This window comes from Corythoichthys intestinalis, chromosome 11 (assembly GCF_030265065.1).
Source record: "Corythoichthys intestinalis isolate RoL2023-P3 chromosome 11, ASM3026506v1, whole genome shotgun sequence".
In the NCBI taxonomy this organism is placed as follows: domain Eukaryota; kingdom Metazoa; phylum Chordata; class Actinopteri; order Syngnathiformes; family Syngnathidae; genus Corythoichthys; species Corythoichthys intestinalis.
The window spans coordinates 25,124,163-25,145,776 of NC_080405.1; the positions used below are offsets into that span (position 1 = coordinate 25,124,163).

General features: G+C 38.5%; 1 protein-coding gene across 2 annotated transcripts in view; it reads left to right on the forward strand.

The window, feature by feature from the left end:
- Positions 1-21,614, forward strand: part of psd2 (pleckstrin and Sec7 domain containing 2) — a 73,999-nt gene that overhangs the window by 38,126 nt on the left and 14,259 nt on the right. Inside the window, exons 4-9 of one of the 2 annotated variants that reach the window (XM_057849955.1) lie at positions 16,160-16,357; positions 16,444-16,524; positions 18,687-18,799; positions 20,145-20,203; positions 21,396-21,485; positions 21,562-21,605. In XM_057849955.1, coding sequence (XP_057705938.1) covers positions 16,160-16,357; positions 16,444-16,524; positions 18,687-18,799; positions 20,145-20,203; positions 21,396-21,485; positions 21,562-21,605 — 585 coding nt within the window. The other variant, XM_057849956.1, reaches the window with a different exon arrangement.

Genomic DNA, 21,614 nt, shown 5'->3' on the forward strand with positions numbered 1-21,614 from the left:
GTTGTGCTTCAGGCACAGACTTGCTTCCTGACCACAAGTGCCAGACTGAAAGAGCTATTGTTTATGCAATGACATCATCATCTTCAGCTTTCCTCTACCCAGCAGGCTCTTATAGTGTGTTTGTGTGTGTGTGTGGGGGGTGCATTTGTGCATGTGAGATATTATTGCCCCTCTGTGCTAGCTGCCTTGCACATTTGACCAATTAAATTAAGAGTGGATACATCTGGTGGGGTAGTTTTCTTTTAAAGATGGTATATATTTCACAATAGACCATCTGTTGATGCCCATTCAATGATAGTTTTGAGAACCTTGCTAAATAATACAGTGCAACTAAGTCTGTTATCGATGATGGGCCTTTCAAACCTTTCTGACATATTTGTTGAGTGGTTCCTCTTAACTCGATTTCAAGAGTCAAATTAAAATTTTGGCATCTTTTTTGTGTGACTCAAAGCAGCTGTTAAGCAGATGTGGTTTAAAGCAAACATTTCCACTGCAATGTAACTGCATGCTGTCCTCTTCTGTTGTGACCTGATCCTCACCATTGGACGTTAATGGCACTGAAACTTGATCTTTCACTACCAGTCTTCCCAGTTCAAATAGATCGAACGTCTATCGCCAGCAATGGTAGCCAATGTTGAGTTCATTACTAAAAGCTGGACTACATTCAACACATTTTCCAGCAGATAAGTGCTTAAAATTGCAAGTACAAGGTAAACATACAAGGGCAAAACTGTTTAAGAGCATGTGGCAAATTTTACTTCCCCTCCAAATCAACACTGACAAGCACCGTAAATCCCCTTCTTCCCTATATTAATTGTTCTTACCAGGCTCCATGCAGTAAAGTAGACAACAGGCCCCATGGGCATATATAAAAACACTGGCAAGCATTGCAGATGTTTCGGTCTGTGCATTTTCAACACATGAAAATACAAAGCCAAGGGTACATTTCAAGGTTGCTTCAGTAAATTCCATACACGTATGTCACTTCGAAACACTACACTCAGAAATCCACAGCACAAAGTTACTCTGAACCGATAAATGTGTCTTTAAATGTGGTTTGCTCATTTACATGTGTACAGCATTTGTGACTGCACATTTGCATGCAAGCACGCCTTTCACAGTGTGTCTACTCTGGAAACATGCTGTTTGTGTGTTCCTCCCCCTTGCGTTCAAGCCTAGCAGATCTAAGCCCATGCAGAGCAGATAAAAGCAAGCACATTTGATTCCATATCAGAGAAGCAGCTCTGCCTTGAAAACTAATCTCTTACACATATGCTAGAATCATGCAGTGCATGTGCAAACAAATGTGAATTGTTACACAAGTATGGGACCTCATATCGTTCATTGTGGCGAGTCTTTCTGTTTTTCCACGTGTATACTCATAATATTTCAGTATGACACTAGGGAAATGAAACCTTTGATGTGATTCTATAGCGTAGCAAACCCATCCTACAGATAATCCCCTCGTGGTTCTTAGTAAGGTAGTGATATAGACATACATACACACTGACAGAAATAGCTATGCACTCACACACTAGCAGTAATACATTCAAATTCTGCTGCATCCTTCCTACAGGCTCACACACACAGTCGCTGAATCATTTGAGCACTGACAGATTTATTCTTTTCTATTTATAGCTGTACACTGTGTGTTTCACACAAGTCTCAGAGTCCACTGTAACAATAACAGGCTTGGTGGAGTTGGGTCTTCTACACACGTGTCTCTATCTTTGTTTCTGACTTTGATGAGTCAGAATTTAAAAGATTTGAGTCTGCTTTTTAGCATTATGAGTTAACTCATAGCAAAATATACCTACTTAAATTTTATGTTTAGCATGCAGGATGGATAACGCACGTGGTAAACTCAAGGCCTTGAGGCTAAATCAGGTCTGCCACATAATTTTGTGTGGTCTGCAAAAGTAAATCATGAGCGTCGACTGCATTTTTCACACTAAAATAAAATTAAAATAAAATTTCTGTTCTGTCCTCTATGTAAGAATGTGGACTACAGAAATCAGATAATACTGGATTTTTTTCCTCTTTGAAATAAATAAATAAATAAATAAATGAACACTTTTTAAATGGTAAAAAAATAAACCGAACACTTTTTTCTACTTTGTTAAAACTAAATACATAATACTTATCATTTTCCACTTTTTTTTTTCAATTCAAAATTTTAAATACTAAACTAAATATTAGCTATGGAGAGGTTCATCATGTGACCCTAAACAGGATAAATTGAAGTCGAAAATGTATATGTTAATCAGTAGTTTGTAATCACTCCAATTTTGTTGTAGTGGCGTATCGCACGTCACACGTCACCTTTGCTCATTAATATTCATGATGTTAGCAACTGTTGCTAGGTGGGTCAAACTCACGTTTGTCCCTCATGCTAGATGCATGTAAATACTGTACCAACAAGATGTTTACTGAGCTAAACCTACCAGTTCTGTCCGAAAATGATGTCGCTGGTGCCAAATTCACTGGTAAAGATGTGGAAGAGCATAAAAATATTCTGTTTAAGAGATGGCTTGAGTGTCGAGGGCTGAAAAAGACGAGAAAAAGAGCCGTCCTCATCCAGAGGTAGCTTTTTTATGGACACCTTTTTCTTGTGTGCATTGCCTTGCGACACTGGCGATGACATTCTCCTGTTTCATCAAGCTATCCTTTACCACCATATGCCCTGTCTTTGTTATGTATCATATCCTCTGTTTGTCTTACGTCTCTGACTGTTCTTGGGGGTCATTTATATTGCTATTTTTGTGTAGCGATCGCAAATGCTACTCAGTGACAGCCAACGAACACTTTTATTTTTTTTCATTAATAACAAATCTCAATTCTATTAATTTATTTACACTCCTTCTTTACAATAGATAGGGTCAAACTGTGAAATCTAGAGCCTACCTGTAGGCATGTACAGGCTTACTTCAAAAAGACCAAGGCCAAACATGGCTAATTTATTTAAATATCCGTATTTTTAAAAATAGGCCTACATGACTGTTGTGATATATAAATTATGATATATAAAACAGGTCATTGATTGTCAGACAGAAGCAGCTAGGCAAAACGCCACGCTAAAAAATACGTAAAAATATCAAAATGGCTTACCTCTTCGGGGCAGGATTGTCGATCTGTAGGGCCATGGCCCCCAACAAAATGTTTACTGCATATGAAGGTGAATGGATTCACCTTCCTGGTGTTAAATACTGCTCTTATGGGCGTCTGTTCAAGTTAATCCATTGTTCACATTTTTTTCCCTCTCAGTTTTTGGCTTCGGGAAATGTATGAAGAAACATCCTTCATATGTGGACGGTCGTAATGTCTCGAGTCATTTCTACAATTTCCATTGTAGCAGTGTTTAATCGGCATGTTCTTTTTTGAAAGATTACCGGCAGAAAACAAGCAGGTTGTATGTGAGCGTGCTTATATGTTGACCCTATTCCGGTTTACGATGGTGACGTCATGTGGCCTTGTGGTCTAAAAATAGCATCCGTGCAGTACGCTATTTGTGGCTGACGCAAATTTAGCCCTCATGTATTCCAAATATACCACTGGGATTGTTTTTGATAGACATAAAAAACATGGGAATGAGAATTTCAAACTCAATTCAAAATGTATTAAAATGAGTTGTTTGAATGCTATCAAGTAACCGAAGACCAACTGCCAAAAAGGAGGAGAGAGTAAGATATTGCAATGTATTTTGGAAGTAATATCAGCAAATGCCCTTACACATTAAAATATGCAACGATCATGTCCGTTGCATACAATGGTGTGAAAACAATAGAAAGTGATAACAAACATGAGTATACTGTAACCACTATTGTCATTGGTATTTTTCAGGGTGCTGAGAATTTCTTTAGGGGTGCTAAGATGACGTTAGAATTTTTGGCTGTTGTTTCATTTCATGATCAATATGCACAATGTGTTTAAGTTAAAACCCATTCATGATGTGCATTAAAATGGGGTTATCAATGTTTTAATCATGATCAGTGCCTTTTTCTGTCTTGGAAAGGTTTTCTTAGTCACTTGAAAGAGTGAGTGCTTTGACTAATGAATTCTTTACTGTAGATTGCATACTTTAGGAAGCTGCTAAGTCATATTTTGTTTTGGTGTCATGAGAAGATTGCGTCTGCCCTGCATCAGGTTAATAATATAGCTGTTTGTGAAAGACTTGAGCAAATGACAAAGGTTATCTATGAGTCATGGAACTTTGTTTACAAAATGATCAAAGACCATGCTTCAAAATATAATTGTGGTTTTGGCATTTGCACCTACAGTAATCATCGACAAACCATAGGCATGAAACAGATTGCCACTTTGTACAAATATAATTTAACAATCTATCATTGTTGCATCTCTATTCTTATCTTCTGTTGTAGCTCTGACCTTCCAGCTGCTTTTCTGTCATCTGCTTCTTTTTTTCCTTCTTTCCACTTATCCAGAAAGAGGAAGGTGGGGATGGAATGTTGTGTCAGCATGCTTCCCTGGGATCTAGGGTTGTAAATAGATGGTGCAGTTGTTTGACAAAACTGTTTTGTCATGTATATATTTATGCTAGAGATGGCAAAATTGCCTTAGTTGACCATGTGAACTGTCTTCCAGTAAACTGCTGATATCCCAAAGGCTGCCACGTTTTGGTTCAAGGGCCTCTGATCATTTTAATATTATATTATATTGTCCATCCATCCATCCATCCATCCATCCATCCATCCATCCATCCATCCATCCATCCATCCATCCATCCATCCATCCATCCATCCATCCATCCATCCATCCATCCATCCATCCATCCATCCATCCATCCATCCATCCATCCATCCATCCATCCATCCATCCATCCATCCATCCATCCATCCATCCATCCATCCATCTTCTCCCGCTTATCCAAGGTCGTTATGTACACATTTAGTTCCACTGCACGTATTGCAGTAAAAAATACAAAGCATTGTCGACATTTTCTTTGATGAAACATTTCAGACACTTGAATGAAAACTATTCTTTTGAGAAAAAAATAACAACTGTATAGCTAAAAGATGACAATGTTGATCAATGTTTTGTGTTTCAATTGATTCGATTTCAAATTTACAATTACAATAATAACAGTTATAGGTTATTCTACGAGTAAAACAATAAAACATTGCCTTTTTTACATTCAGTAAGTATATTACGCTATACGACAGAAAAAAAAAGTTTTTTATACTTTTCTTTGATGATTGGGCCATGTTTTAAAACCTCGCAGATAACTACATCACCAAAACACGGAAATCAAGTAAATCAGTGCAGCACAGTGGCTCCGCCCAAGGGATACAATTTTTGACAGGGGTAATTAAATTGGCACGACACTGGCGGGCGTACCATATTCAATGAATGACGATCTTGGCGAAAAGTATAGCTGACCTGAGCAGCCTGATTTAGAATTCCCCTCAAGAATGATGGGAAACAAAAAACGCTCGTTTTAAACTTATTATTATAAATATTCTTGTAAGTGAATTTTATTGCTGACACTGCGTTTCGAAGTCATCCACATGTTGTGCCCTCCCTGCCCTAAAAGTCAAACCCCGCCTATGTTAGGAGGCAAGTTTATTTCATATTTCACGCAGTTTTTTATGCTCCTGAATTAAATGGACCGCTTGGATGTGTGTGGAAGCGATCGTTTTATATATTCAATTTTTGAATCCTGCGCCATGAAAATGAGTGACTTCCGGCTTCCACACACCGGCTTCCACCCGGGTCAACATCTCACAATACAGCATTGCTTTATAGCATGCAGATGGACTGCGGATTCAGCTGTTTTTGCGGATTAGTTTTTTTATTTTTCATATCACGCCAGCCAAATGTGCTGCAGAAAATTGTTACTGCACCAGGGAGGGGCATGTGAGCCTTTTTGGGTTTCACAAGTTGGATTCACCGTGGATATTGGACAAAACAAGCCCTACTACTGTGGGACTATTGGACTTACGAGGAAGTGAGTAAACATCGTATTTTGTATTATGTCAAATACTGGGATCATGGCATTGGTTTTAATACGGAGGTGGCTTGCATTTTGTGGCTGATTGTCCACCGAGAATGCCACTCAGCTGACGACCGGCGGCTTGTTTGAACACACCCCTCTACACTCGGCTTATTGCCCTCTTCTTGTGCCAGGTGTTCTATCAAATTTTCTACCCCATCTGAAATTGCAACTTTGTGTTAAAAATCGTCGCAAATACAGCAATTACAAAGTAAACACGACAAACTTTATTAAAATAAAGGACTATTTACTTACGTTTGATCATGGATGGACTTGTAGAAAAGTTCTCCTTAGACACATCCTGCCATGTTAGCTGCATAACAACTGCACGCCACTCTCTGTTTACGTCTTCGCCGTGTAGCAAAGCATTATTTTACGGCATAGTCGTATTGACCATGTGGCAGCAACGCGCTCCTCCGACGTCGGCCGGTTTGTCCGGCGGTACTCTCCAGCTGCTTCTCCGACGAGCTCTCCTGTCCGTAGCAGGGGAGAGCTGTAACTTGCTCGCCACCGATCGGCGAAGACAATCGACAACCCCGCCGCCATGTGATATGATCCGGGCTACTTTTGTGTGGTTTTTCGCTTCGAACAGCGAAAATAAGACTTTGAGACGTCGCTCAGTTCGAGTTAGCATGTCGGCTAGCTGTCACGCCTCTTGATTTGCTTACATTCTCCGAAGCTGGGGCAGGGAAATGAAAAAACCCTGACTACTACGTGGCATAAAATATCGTTCGGGAGGTGCGACAATAGTGATTTTGCCATGTCGTACTGAATGAATGCATTTTTATTTCATATTCTATTTAGCACAAGACTGTTATTTGTCATGACCATACCATTTATTTAGCAATTATAGAAAAATACCTCGATAAAAAGAGCATCCTGTCAAAATATTGGAGTAGAGAGACTGAAACAATGACATTTTGCGGCTCTCTTCGTCGCATTTTCCTCGTTCTGAATAATTCCCCCTCAATGGGCTGAATTCTAAATCAGATGAAACCATGAACCTGCCGAACGTCATCCTCCTGTTGGGGACGCTAGAGCCCTATAATGGTTGGCGTGGCTAAACGGCAGATTAAAAGACTAATTTCTCGTCATCTGCGCTTTGCCAAATTGTTGTATATAGTCGACAAGGGCGTAAGTTTGCATAGGGACGGTAGGGACCGAACACTACCAACTTTTCAGGATGCTCAAATTAAATAAAAAAACAACAACTTTTAAGCAATCTTATTTGCATTATATACTGTAATGACTTCAGTTATATCAGTCATTTAGATTGTCTTCTCATACGTGTTAAGGATAGAAATGACCCGACCATTATTAAGTGAATTACAGTACTTTCATTTTATGTTCAGACTTTCATTGCCCCCTTTTCAATTGCTGCATGTGCCAGTCCATTTTTTCCCTTAAATGCACGTTTGAATGGCTGATGCCTTAACCCCCTTCCCCCGTTCACACAAACACAGACATATTCACAGCCTGACAGAAATACAACCTCCTCCGCCCCCTTTGAAGATGAGGGATATTAGAAGTTTTTTTCTGCCAACAGCAACCACTGTAAGTAATGTAAAAAGACGTCAATGTTGTGGAGATAGGGAACACACCACTAATTTTGCCACTGAAAGTCCGACCTGTATTAAAGTTAGCATAACATTAATCTATGCCAATTTCTCGAACTCGAGGAGGAAGCTGCGTTGGGAGAACTATCCTCCTGTATGTTTTCTACTGTTAATGTTAATTAAACTAAGAAATGTAGCGAACTAAGGATTACCACTTATGAATATTAATCGATGATGAAAAAGTTTGTATTTCTTTTGTATGTTCATATAATTTGTGTTCAAAAATTTAATTTAAATTTGCAAATAAAATCCAGGCATTTATTCTGGAAGGTTTCAAAATGTTTCTTTAGTTTTTGAAAACATAGGTTTGAATCGAACGGTGTATCACCTGAACCAATACACATGAAAATTAGTATAAGTCAATACAGATTTATTTTGCATTGATCATTTAGCCTAGGGGTGGCCAACCCTGGTCCTCGAGAGCTGTAATCCAGCTTGTTTTCCATGTCTCCCTCCATTAACACACCTGAATTAAATGATCAGCTCATCAGCAAGCTCTACAGTTGCCTGATAACAATCCTGATCTTTTGATTCAGGTGTGTTGGAGGAGGAAGACATGGAAAAAAAGCTGGATTATGGCTCTCGAGGACCAGGGTTGGCCACCCCTGGCTGCCTATCAATTTATTAGGTTCATAATGTCGAGAAATGTAGCCCTGAGCACGTTCACCCAGTCTGTTTGGTTTTATAAATGTCCCTACCCCAGCAAAAAGTGTACATGCAGGTTATGCTGTTATATTGTCCCTACCATTGTTTTCAAATATGATCCTAATTCACATAATAATGCTATATAAGACTTTTTTTTATCCTGTCGTAAGCACTTTAATTCACTCACTCTAATTGGAATCTGGGGGTTCCGCCCTGCCGACTCCTTGCACGCCACTGGTGCTACATTTGCTCACATCCTCTGCATCTCCTGGAGGCTTAATCCCCCTGTCGATAAAACCTAGAGACGCCCCTGACATAGATCAACGCTGGCTAACCAACATGCATTTACAGTAAACAATGAGGAACTTTCCATAACCGACATGGAGTTCTGAAGTGTCCATAACTGACGCGTGACCCCATAGGAAGTTGAGGCCAGCGAGCATGGAGACATTGTACACAGCAGCAAAGTATCAGCCCTTGCATCAGGAAAAGTCTCCGCAGCGCTCTGCTCCGCCCCTACATCCTCTCCCTGTCGTGGACATTTCAGCCATACAAGAAACTTCTAGGAAAAACTCCAAATTTATTCCCCGCCCGCAAACAGTATGTCGGAATAACACGGCTACGTATCATTCGTAGGCTGTATTTATACGAGAGCGGACTTCCGCTTGACTACGCTAATATTCGGACTTGACTCGGAGTAAAATAACCCGACGGACCCATGCAGATCTGGGCGAGAGCCGGATGATGTGTCGGTCGGACATCGCGCCTTTCACCAGTCATTTCCCAGATCTGAGACGATGTGGAAAGAGGAATATGATGCTCATTTCGATTTTTTGCTGCAACTCCTGTAAGTTCAACCATTGATTTCGTGATTTGCTGGCGAATATGCGACTTTACAGGGTTTAAAAACCATTAAGATGAAGGTCTTGTTGACTAATATTACAGCTGTTTATTATTTATGGCGAATGGCGTATTTTTTGATCGCACTTCGCCTGAAACAGATGACTTCACAGTATCGGAATAGAGTTATAAAAGTGCAGTTTAAAATACAGTGCTGCTCGAAAGTTTGTGAACCCCACAGCGATGGTCAGATTTTTTGTAAAAAAAACTAAAATAACCTTATTAAATGTTAAGTTATACCCAAATCCACAATACTGACATTCCAAATAATGGACTGAAACAAAAGAAATAGTTATATTGTCATTCTTTATTTAACAAAAGTGGTTGATTTAAGAAAAACTCAGATATCATGTGTGCAAAAGTATGTGAACCCCTTCAGTTAATAGGATATTGCGCCTCCTTTTGCAGAGATTACCTCAACCAAACGGTTTCTGTAGTGACTAATCAGCCTCTCACATCTACTTTGGGGGATTTTTGCCCATTCTTCCTTGCAGAACGCAGTCAGTTGAGAGAGGTTTGATGGGTGTCTGGCATGAACTGCTCGCTTCAGGTCCCGCCACAGCATTTCAATGGGATTTAGGTCAGGACTTTGACTGGGCCAGTCCAGAACACGAATCTTCTTCTTTTTCAGCCATTCCTTGGTTGTATTGCTGGAATGCTTTGGATCATTATCATGTTGCATGATCCACCTTCTGCCAAGCTTTAACTTCAAAACAGATGGCGTCAGGTTATGTTCTAGGATTTGACAATATTCCTCAGAATTCATGATTCCCTGGACTATGTGGAGTTGTCCAGGTCCTGAGGATGAAAAGCAAGCCCAGATCTTGACATTCCCACCTCCATGCTTCACTGTTGGGAGAAGGTTCTTTTGGTGGTATGCAGTGTTGACTTTTCGCCAGACATGGCGGTTTTGGTTGTGACCAAACAGTTCAATTTTGCACCTACATCAGTTGATGAAAACTCTTTTTAATTTAGTCTCGACAACACAACTGTTAAAAAAACAAAAAAAAAACTACTGAATTGATTGATTAGGAAATCAGGTTGAAATAATAGAAAATTCCAAAATGTTGAGGGGGTTCACAAACTTTTGAGCAGCACTGTATGTATTATTTCTACTTGGAAATTATAATATCATCCTAGACAGTCTGTAATTTCTCGCCCTGGAATGGTTCTTAACCCTATTCAACTATATTATTTGTTCGCCCTGTGGTTATCTTCATGAATGTACTCTGACCCGTGGGTGGCCACCAAATTACTAAATCAATATATGAACTAACTCTTTACACAACAGAAGCTTTAGTTGCTGAAACACCATTTTAAAGCCATACAGTACTTATTGCAACATTTTTTTTTGTAGATACCACATCTGAAATCCTCATTAGCTAAACGTGCTGACACAATATAGAACACATTACAGAAAAGCATTTCTGCATGTTCTGATTTGTACTTTGGTGAATCACAAATGAATGATCATTGAAATGCCAGAATTTCATAATTTTTCATTCCTCTCATGCCACTGTGATCACTTACAGTCCTACTCATGCTCACACATACTGTAAAGTATAAACATACCTTGGAGGCAGACACAATTTAGGTATTCGTGCACTTCCAAAGAGATTAGGTGAGTCAGCAGCATGTACCATCATGTTCACTGTGTTTCCATCAAAGCAAACAAACATTTGAATACAAACTGGTTTTCTCACTCCAGCAGATATAATAGTATACCGTCACTTTTATTGTTGTTGTTGCTATTTTGCATATAGAAAATCAGCTGTAGTTTGTTTGGCTATGTATCATTGCAATTACATGTATCCTCTTCGGTCTACAGCAGTGGTTCTTAACCTTGCTAAAGGTACCGATCCCCATGAGTTTCACAGGTGCATTCATCGAACACTTCGGAATTTCATCATAAAACTTTTTTTTTTTTTTTTTTTTAACAAATTCAAAACCGAGCAAGCTCACATCTAAGTGAATTCCTGTTCAAATTTCTTCAAGGTTTCGAATTTACTATAAGTAATTTTGCCTTTTGCTTTTGATTTTTACGTTGGAGAATGAAACTCATGTCTACATTGCATTACATACTATTTTCATGGCGTAAAATGAAGCATTTTTTTAAAGTTATCTACGCAGTTCAAGTTGTCTGTAGGTCTGTTATACTTCTTCATACCAAGTGCCAGTCAACCTTCCAATGAGCAAACTGACTTCTCCTCCCATTAGATAGAGGGCTAGCAGTTGAAAGAAATGGGATAAAGCCTGTGGATTGTACAGGAAGCATCTTAATTACATTCCCTCTACGCAAGTCCACTGGCTGCCCCTAAACTGTTCTAATGGTTTCACACTTCCGGATATAACAGCTGCCCACCCTGTCCCCAAGGATGAGACTAGACACCCTCCACTTCAAAGTAATTTTAGTAGATGCAATCTGTACTTTAATCTGGGGGTAGCAAACGTCAATTTATGGTTGATGGATGAACGCCAATTTAGGAGTCAGTTTAGGAGTGTTGTTGAGGGCAGTGGCTCCAAGTGGTTCAAGGTCATGGGCGTTATGGAGAATAATTAGCGTCTAATTGAATCAGTCAAGAAAAGAAAAGTAGTAGAAAGATTGTCAGGGGGCCTTGTGTGGGGGCACTGCATGTAAAAGGAGGGCAATGGAACCATTTTTTGTGGGTTTTTCTTCAGTGTCAGTTTCTATTCACATGACAGTTTTTGGATGAGCTGCACAATTGAGCCTGGCAGCCTTCATGGAGCACTTGGCTTCCACTGTGTCCATGGAAACTGGCAAATCACAAATTATAATGGCTAGTAATTTATTGAATTTGTGAGGGTAACGCAATTGTGTTGATCTCATTATGCAAAAGAAAGAAAAAATCTGAATCATGTGGAAGCAAAGCTGACATGCCACACAGATAGATGCGCACCCTGAGGAAATGAACAAATGTCATTTATTGTGATCAAGGACAATAAGAATTTGAGTTTAAGCTGAGAAAATTCTACAGTTTAAAGTTCTGTTGTGATGATGTTATTTTGCAACATTTGCTTTGATACAATGTGGTACATGTTGATGACAAAGTGTCAGTCAAAAATGTTATTAAAAGTAAATTCATCTCCTTAATAAAGTACGCAAAAAGCAGATGCCTAGTACACAGAACTATGAAATTTGTACTTTACATCATAGACTCATAATATATTGACATGACACAGGGTGCAGGGCCGATCCTTATGGTGCCTATTTTCAAAAACTTCAAATTTAAATATTTACAAAACCAAAGCTGCCACTGACCTAAAACCAAATCAGGCACCTATTTTAGGCATATATGAGTGTCCATGAGCAGCGGCATCAAAAAATTCAAAGTTGTTCCCCTATAAAATCCCAATGAGTTATATTTTTATATAAATACAACAAACTTAAAATGGCGATAAAATCCTCAGATTTTACACTTCATGCACAAAAATCACCAAATGCAAAGATAATCACCTATATTTTTAGGATCAATAGCAATATTTAACATATCATTAAGTTTTTTTCCAAAATAGAAACTTAATTTGTTTTTTATTTACTATGAGTTTTCAACAGCTGATAAATCACTCAATTTTCACATTAGAAACTTAATACATGCAGAATCTATTATAAATAATATATAAATAGATTATTAATAAATTCCATATACAGTCAAAACTTATTATAGAATAGAATAGAATAGAATAGAATAGAATAGAATAGAATAGAATAGAATAGCCCTTTATTGTCATTATACAGTTGTACAATAAAATTGTGGAGCATCTCTCTTTACAGTGCAGGATAAGATAAGTTAAAATCTCAAAAGTGACTTGCAAGTATAAAGTATGAAATCTAAATAAACATAAATATAAATGCATATGAGATAGCCTTATAATTCAGGCACTGCAAATAATCGAAGTGGTGTTACCAGGATGTGAGCCTCGTCTTTCATCAATCACATAGCCTCTTTCTTTGCCCTGCGTTTTCTGGTCAGCTTCCTCAATTTGTACCTGTTCCTCGCCATCTCCTTTCTGCCCTCCTCGACTCTGCTTCTCTTCCTGCTGGTCGGCCACCACCAGGAACTCCAGCAGGTGCCTGAAGCCGTCAATGTGTGCATGGCAACGGAAAGGAACCTAACCCTGCGCTCCTTCTTGTGCTTCCTGCACATCAGGGAGTCCCACAACGACATTCCGAAGGACGCCATGTGGGCCATGGTGAGAGATGGCCGCTTGAGGACCGCCCGGCCCGTCTCTAGCTCTCCCTTGTCCTCTGGAACATCTCCAGGATGTCGGCTGTGTCCCTGTGTTCCGTGTTGGGGTTGATGACCGCCATGATGAGCCCGACGCTCTGCTTCTTGATTGAAGAGCGTGCTAGCACCTTCTGGGTCAACTTGTAGCTAGCCTTGACAGACTTGTAATCCTCCCACCTGGCCAGCACCTTCAGGCTTGAGAATCGGGCCGTCCTAATCCTCTCAAGCTCCTAAAAAACATGTTTGTTTTAAGAAAGATAGGTGTTTTGATTAATCTTTTTTATAAAGTGAATAATGCTGGCCACTTACATCAGCTCCAGGACCCCTGGGCAGCACCATACGTTGTTGTGGAAGCTGCTATAGATGTTCTTCTAAAGGTGCACGGGGTGAAAGTAAACGAAGCTCTGCTGTCTGCCGTCGGCGTAGGGGTTTGTGTAGGACCAGGTGCCCTCGGGGAGCTCAAGGCTGGTATAGTAGCCAGCATTGTTGACGTGGCCGTCAAAGCTGACCGAGTGGAAACACAGACAAAGAGCTTTTTCCGTTGAAAATTCTTGTGAATAAATATTTAAATCCATGTATTCTTTATACATATGGACGTAAAACAGTCTTGATTCTTGGTTAAAAGCAAAAAAAAAACCTGCAGTTAGCATTTACTTTACATAAATATTGCGAACTATGATGCTAGTCAGTAAGCAAATTAGCTGCTGCCATATGTAAACGAAGAGCTTTTTCCGTTGAAAATTCTTGTGAATAAATGCTTAAATCCCTGAATTCTTTATAGATATGGATGTAAAACAGTCTTGATTTTTGGTTAATAGCAAAAAAAAAAAAAAAAAAAAAAAAGGCAGCATTTATTGTAGAATAGAACAATACATAATTAGAATAGAATAGAATAGAATAGAATAGAATAGAATAGAATAGAATGTCTTTATTGTCATTGTCAACAACAGAACATTGTGAACAATGATTATATAAATATGATGAATGTGCTGCTAGTTAAGTCACTGTGGTGGCCCCTTAGTACAACAAAGTGCTTTTTCTGCTGAAAATTCTTGCAAATAAATGCTTAAATCCCTGAATTCTTTGTAGATATGGACGCAAAACATTCTTGATTCTTGGTTAAAAGCAAAAAACCTGGCAGCTATCAGTTATTTTACGTAAATGTTGCGAAGTATAATGCCAATGCTATAGCAGCTAATTTCTCCCATTGATTTTGCGACCCTCGTGAGGAATAAGCGGCATGGAAAATGAATGGAATGAATGAATGATTTTTTTTCACAACGTTTCAAAATGGCACACATGGTACAAAAAATATAATAATTACCTTGGCTTGAATCCTCGAACAAACCACTCCTGAGACAATCTTTCCTGTTTGTATGCAGTACAGCTTTCATACTTTTTCAATCTAAATCCGGCGTTACATCTCTGCATGTGATCGACTTTTAATAAATGAAGCGGAGTGTGGGACGGCCCCCTTCGGGAAGGCGTGATGCAGTGAATGGCGAATATGTCACGTTAATAAATTATGAAGTCTATGCTTATACCTTCTCTTTTTAGTGTCAAGAATAGTGAAGTTGAACTTGAATCAATTATAGCATTTTTGTAATGACATCCCACAGCTGTAGCAGATACTGTAAATGGCTTTGCTTTTTTTAGACAGACTAAACATACTGTTATTGTAATGTATTCTTTCTCCAAAATTATGCTCATGGCTGTACATTATTTCCTCATAATGTTGACAAAAGCCTTTGCAACGTAATGGATGGCAGCCAGTTTGACACTTTCATAGCTTAATCTCGTTTTATTCATGATGATACCCATTATTTATTGCAGCACTTGCTAAATCTTGCCATGACATTGACATGCTACATACATGCTGTGTGTGCAGCAGTGCATTTAAACTTTACAGTACATTTGTGAGGTAGAAAAAAATGCACATGCATTAAATATCAATTAAACTTAATTCAGCTATTTAAAAAAAAAAAAATACATTATACCCCTTTGAAGACAATTGCTAAAAATGTGCTCAAAACATTGACATACGTACTGTGTGTTGTAATTAAGAATTTTGGTGATATTCTGTAGTGTTAAACTGTATTCACCATGCAAAGCATCGTGTATATAGTATATACTAAATGCTTGACTTTCCTCCTCCATAGTTTGTCAATTTTATAATACATATTTGTTTACGTTTTAGAGGGACTTCAACTGTTTTTCAACTTGCATAACTGTTCCTAATAGGGGTGACTAAGCGGTGAACACCCAGTCCTAAAAGGGATCAGAGGACTCTGCCTCAGTGTCACACTCTTACATCCATTATTTGCCAGATCGGAAGCTAGTGCGCATGAGATGGGTAATTTAGTAGGTCAGCTGATGCTGTTTAGCTCAGGGGCAACTTGAAGGGCCAGAAATATAATCAGTGTTTCTTTGAGGGTCTTTAAAACAGTAAAGGCTCAGTTTTTATATGTCGAAGACTCATTTTACCCTTTAAAGTGGAGTATTGTTGAGTAATACCTGAACTAAAGTTTGGGATGAATGGGCCTTTTAGGAGAGATTTACCATACACAGTGTTACATGCAATCTGCCCCCATATTCAACGGTAATAAGTTCAATTCAACTTTGTTAAATATGTGCATTTACCGGTAATCATCTTGGTTGTTATACTGTTTCTGTTCTGTAAACCTGGCCACTTTCCTTGTGTGTTTTTTTTTCTATCAGTGTGTTTGTTCTTCTCCCACCAGTGATGCCAACCTCACACATGTCCTGTCTGACTCAGAAGAGTGTGAATTGGGCAGTCTGGAGCATTTGGAGCGTGGAAGCACCGACACTTTGGCCAATGGCTGCCGAGCTGACTACGATGCTGCCAAAAGGCTCGCCAAGCGCCTTTATCACCTTGAGGGCTTCAAGCGCTGCGATGTGGCGAGACATCTGGGCAAAAAGTGTGCACATGCAAGCATTAACACTAAGACAAATAGGCCAACCTGTACTGTGTTTGCCAGTAATTCACTGTTGCCCTTTCCTGTAGTAATGACTTCAGTCAATTGGTGGCGTCAGAGTACCTGAGTTTCTTCGACTTCTCTGGCTTGTCACTGGATCGGGCCCTAAGGTAATGCACACATCAGCGATACACGTGAGGCTATGTGTGGCAGTGTAAAGGCTTGTCCACAAGCGTGCATGTCACATTTGCTGTTCACAAGACATTCACTCTGCTAATCAAGCTGTCTTGCTTACTGGAGTTATCCAGTAGAGCTGACAGATGACAAGCGCATCACTTTCATGTAGCTGACCTGTTGAGGTTTCACCACGCTGTCGTCAGCCCAGCGCCCTGAAGCTCAGAGTGCTCCTGAATATTTGAGGACTGTTCCCAAAGATGACATTTTTATCACACTGTCAAAGACAGACTCTTATGACTTGAAAATAATATTTCAGCCAGGTTTTACCTTAAGCGATTGCAATGCTTCTAAAGTACAATTTTTCAATATTAGTAGGTGGCACATTGATTTTTTAATAGTGTGACTTATAGAGGCATGAGAAATTCCCGATTCTTAGATTATTCGCGGTTCGCCCGTGGAAGATTCGAGAACGATTCACAAATATCCAAATTCCGATTATTGAATTATACCAGGTAAAGCGGAAGTAAAACACAGTCAGCGCGGTCTTTGGGACGCAAACATACGGCTACAGTATATATCATATATATGTAGAACTAGATTGACGGGCAACGTCGGTGTTAGAACTTGTATTATTGAACAGAGATGCGAAATGACAGACTTTCCGCCGTAAGTAAACAGCCGCCATCTTAAAGCAGTAGACCTCTCTAGAAGGCTCTGTTGTAGCGAACCTAATTAACTTTTTATCTAAAATACTCCTAAATCGGCAGAATCTTGTCTTGAATCCATCTTTAAATGATGAAATAGTTTTAAAACTTTGACAAAAGTAGACAGAAGGGAAATTATGGAATAACGGGAGCAATTTTAACAACTGTAACAGTTGATTCACAGCATTAAATTAATTGAATGTAGTTTAAAGCTGCTGATACAGAATGGGGACTGGAGTTTTTTATTTACTGTTATTTTTGTATATTTGTTTACTGTTATATGTTAACTTGATACTGAAATAGTAGTTTTGGTTTAGCCTGAGAGGATTTTTGAACAATTTTGGAACTAATGTACAAAACATTAAAATAAATAAATAAAAAAAAAGGAGGGGGGTGCATCAATAATTGCTTTATAATCGAATCGGAGCCTCTGAATCGTAATCGTAATCGAATCGTTAGGTGCCCAAAGATTCCCAGCTCTAGTGACTTACAGCTACATTACAATACACATAAACATTTGAATATGAAAGTAAAATTTCAACTAAATAACTCATGCATGCATGAAAACATTGAAACGAATCAAATGGAGGCACAGCTTGTTGTAAAATCTCAACTCCAACTGTGAATAGAAAACTTGCAGCTTGCAATTGCAGCCCAACAAAACAACATGTCTGTGGTGGCCATGCTGGTAGGGGGCCGCGTTCCTATTAAGGCATTGCACGTACATTGAAAATATATCTTAAATTGGTCATTTTTAAAACAATTTCCACAATGTTTACTTTTTCGTCAACATCGAAGCGTGTACTAATTAAAGATCATTGATCAGTTGAGTGAATTAAGGGTTTCAAATACACTCAATAGGTGGAAAAAAAAAACAAACGTAAATGAAAAATACAAAAAATATTTCAACAATTGTACTTATTCCACTCATGTTAAACATATTTTAACTTACTGTGACATGTAAAAGTTCGAGCAGCCTGCTATGACCAAAAGATTTTATGCCACTCTACTTGAACAAACTTCAAACAATAAAAACTATAATACTATTAAACTAACTGTACTTGTAATATTTGAAAACAAACAAAAGAACGTAACCACAAAATGCATATTATATTTTGAGTTTTACAATTTTTTAAATAAGGAGGGAAGCAAATACTGTAACTTATTTTTTAGTGTTTAATATGTTTTTATTTAATAAAAATGTATAACCCTCAATTCCTTTGTTTTTGACATTTTTGCCTAGCAACATATCTCAATCGTCATGCAATCTTCTGAGAAAATGCAATTTCAATTTTTTGACAGTATACTGTGTGACCCTTGTTTCCAAATGCATGCTTGTTTGTATCTGTGACCTCCTCAGATTCTATTTTCTGACAAGCATGATGAATGTGCATATTTTGTAGCATTACTGGGAGACTTCTGACCTCCAGTTGACCTTTTATGCATGACAGGAACTTTTTAAAAGCCTTTCCATTGATGGGGGAGACACAGGAAAGAGAGCGAATCCTTGTACACTTCTCCAAACGCTTCTGCCACTGCAATCTACAAACCCTCACCTCTGAAGGTCAGTGCAATGGTATTGGTTTTGAGAACTTAATGAAGTGAACCAGAACAAGACATTCCATACCATTATCGCTAAGAATAGCTTGGATATGGACTGTGTATTTATACATATAGTAACTGTAGACATTCACGGAGCACAATATTAGGTACATGCGCAAATCCAATTATAGGGGGTCGTCAAATTACAAAAATTTAGACATACGTCACTTCAAGTTTGAAAACAACATGAGGAGTAAGGATATATCGTCACAGAAAGGAATACTTACTGATGTACTTACAGTTTTTATCAACGTGTCTGTCGGAGGTGTATTTTTTACACGAATACTGTTTTTACTGTAAGTCCGACTTTAATACTGATTCAGGGGGAAATTGCAACACATACTGACTTATGTACACAGTTGGTTTGCGAAGACCCCCTTTAAATCGCGCCAAATAGTTTTGAGAAACGCCTTCTTGACCAAAAAGTAACATTTTAATTTGTGATTTAAATAATAGTATTGATTTAAAGAAATGCTAGTTGAGGTAATTTAGCATGTTGCCTTGCTGCATCATAGTGGGAGCTTCTTTCCCAGGGCTATTACTACCCTTATTAAGCACAAAAAGCTTTGAACTCCCCATAAATGCTCTTCAAATGGTGTTTGTAACCTGCACTAACTGTGAACCTGCACATCACCCTGACCACTTTTCTATTTATAGAATTTTTTATTCATATTTTATTCTTGTTTTGCACAAACTTCAGGACCTAATTGCACTGTTTCTCTTTTGCGCATATAGTATTTCAGTCTAAGCAAGCTAAAATTACTCACTCATAGCCCTAGAGTACATATGCTCCTCTTCATTTTTATTATTTTAGTTAAAGACATATTTTTGCACGAGAGTGACAGCTCGAATTTCGTTGTTGACAATGTTCATTCGTTGCTGACAATGACAATAAAGTTCTATATTATTCTATTCTAAATAATAGTATTGATTTGAAGAAATGCTAGTCGGGTTAATTTAGCATGTTGCCTTGCTGAATCATAGTTTCTACTTAATGCAGTCTCTTCCATTTAAATAAAACATTAGCACCACTCACTATGATGCTATAATATTTTTCATCACTGTAAATTGTCTAGGTATAGACACTTTAACATAATTCAAGTGTACTTTATGTTGTGGCTAGTGAATGTACGTTCCAATGCTAAAATTGCTTAAACATTAAGAAAAATTTATCACTTAGTGACATGAACTTGCGCAGATATCTTGAACGTGTCTCGCTACACAGTCAGAGAATGTGTGGCGTTGCGTGCATGTGTGTTTTGTGTGACATTAAGTTGACCTCAGCCATGTGTGTCGTCCTTCTGCAGATGGAGCCCACACATTAACCTGCGCTCTCATGCTGCTTAACACAGATCTACACGGACATGTATGTGTTTACGTTTTCATTGCATTAATTCTAATGAATGCTGCCTTATCTAATCACATAACATATTTGTAAAAAATATAGATATATTTACAGTATATACAGTACACATATATTTTCCTTTCCTACTAAACATCCCCTATCCCTCCTCCCCACCTCTTGCTGACTCTGCTCACACTTGCGTCCCAGCCTACTTTTTGACCTGTTTCTGTCTCTCCTGTCCTTAGATAGTCTCAAGTGTTCATTTCTAACTGGAGCATTGTGATCTGAGCCGCATAGCACAATCAGTAGTCATCAAATGTTCCCTAAACTGCTCACATCCACTCTGCCCCTGCTAAACACTTGTGTAGTGAATAGCCCTCCATTAACTAACATCCTTTCTCTCTTTTTGGTTCCTTTTCTTCCCTTTCAAATCCTCCCCCTGCTCACCACATCCGGTTTCCTGGCCTCTCTCTGTCCCTGCAGGTGGTAAGTATTCCTCTGGAGCCAAAATTGGAACCGATTCTAATGTGCTCCTTTTGGTTTCTTAACTAATGACCCAATTTTGGTGTGCGGATGCTATTTTCGGCTTCCATTCAGTAGATTAATCTGTCACCACAATGATAGCAATTTGATGTATTGCCAGCTCTCCATTAGATGTACTTTATTAAACACCAAAGGTGAACAAAAACAATGGATACAGTAGTGATGGGAATATTAATCTGTTAATCGATTCTTAAAACCGATTAAGAATTTTGTTGATTGGTTGAAATCAATAGCCGATTAATAGTTGTAGAAGTTGTGCTACATTCTCAGAGTACAATAGTTTGGAACATTCAGACAAGAACAAAAAATAAATCCTTAATTACTCATGGAAATTGAATCAAATGTCCATTTCAAAACCTAAACAACATCTTGTACAAGAGGGAATTTTGTGTAATTTGTTGCAATTAATATGGATGCATATGATTTGTGAACAACCCTAGTAAGGTATGAATGTGTCACATCAAACCAACTAAAAAAATCATGTCAACTAAAAGCGGGAGAGTTGGGAAGACAAGCACTGCCCCCAAGTGGACAGACTCTTAACTGCATTCATTTTGGGCCTTTTCAAGATGATTTAGAAAGTGGATATTTTGGGCCAAAATTACATTTTTTTTTTAAACACAACATAGCAATTTGAAATTGTCACACCTTTGATTTGTTCCCTCTACAGAACATTGGAAAAAAGATGTCCTGCCAACAGTTTATCAGTAATCTAGATGGCCTTAACAATGGCAGTGATTTTCCCAAGGACCTATTGAAGGTACAACTGTTATCATTTCTTAAAAGTGTGCTGCTACGATGATTTAATAATGCAATATTCTACCTTTTCGGAACAGGTCTTGTATAACTCCATCAAGAATGAGAAGCTGGAGTGGGCTGTGTGAGTATG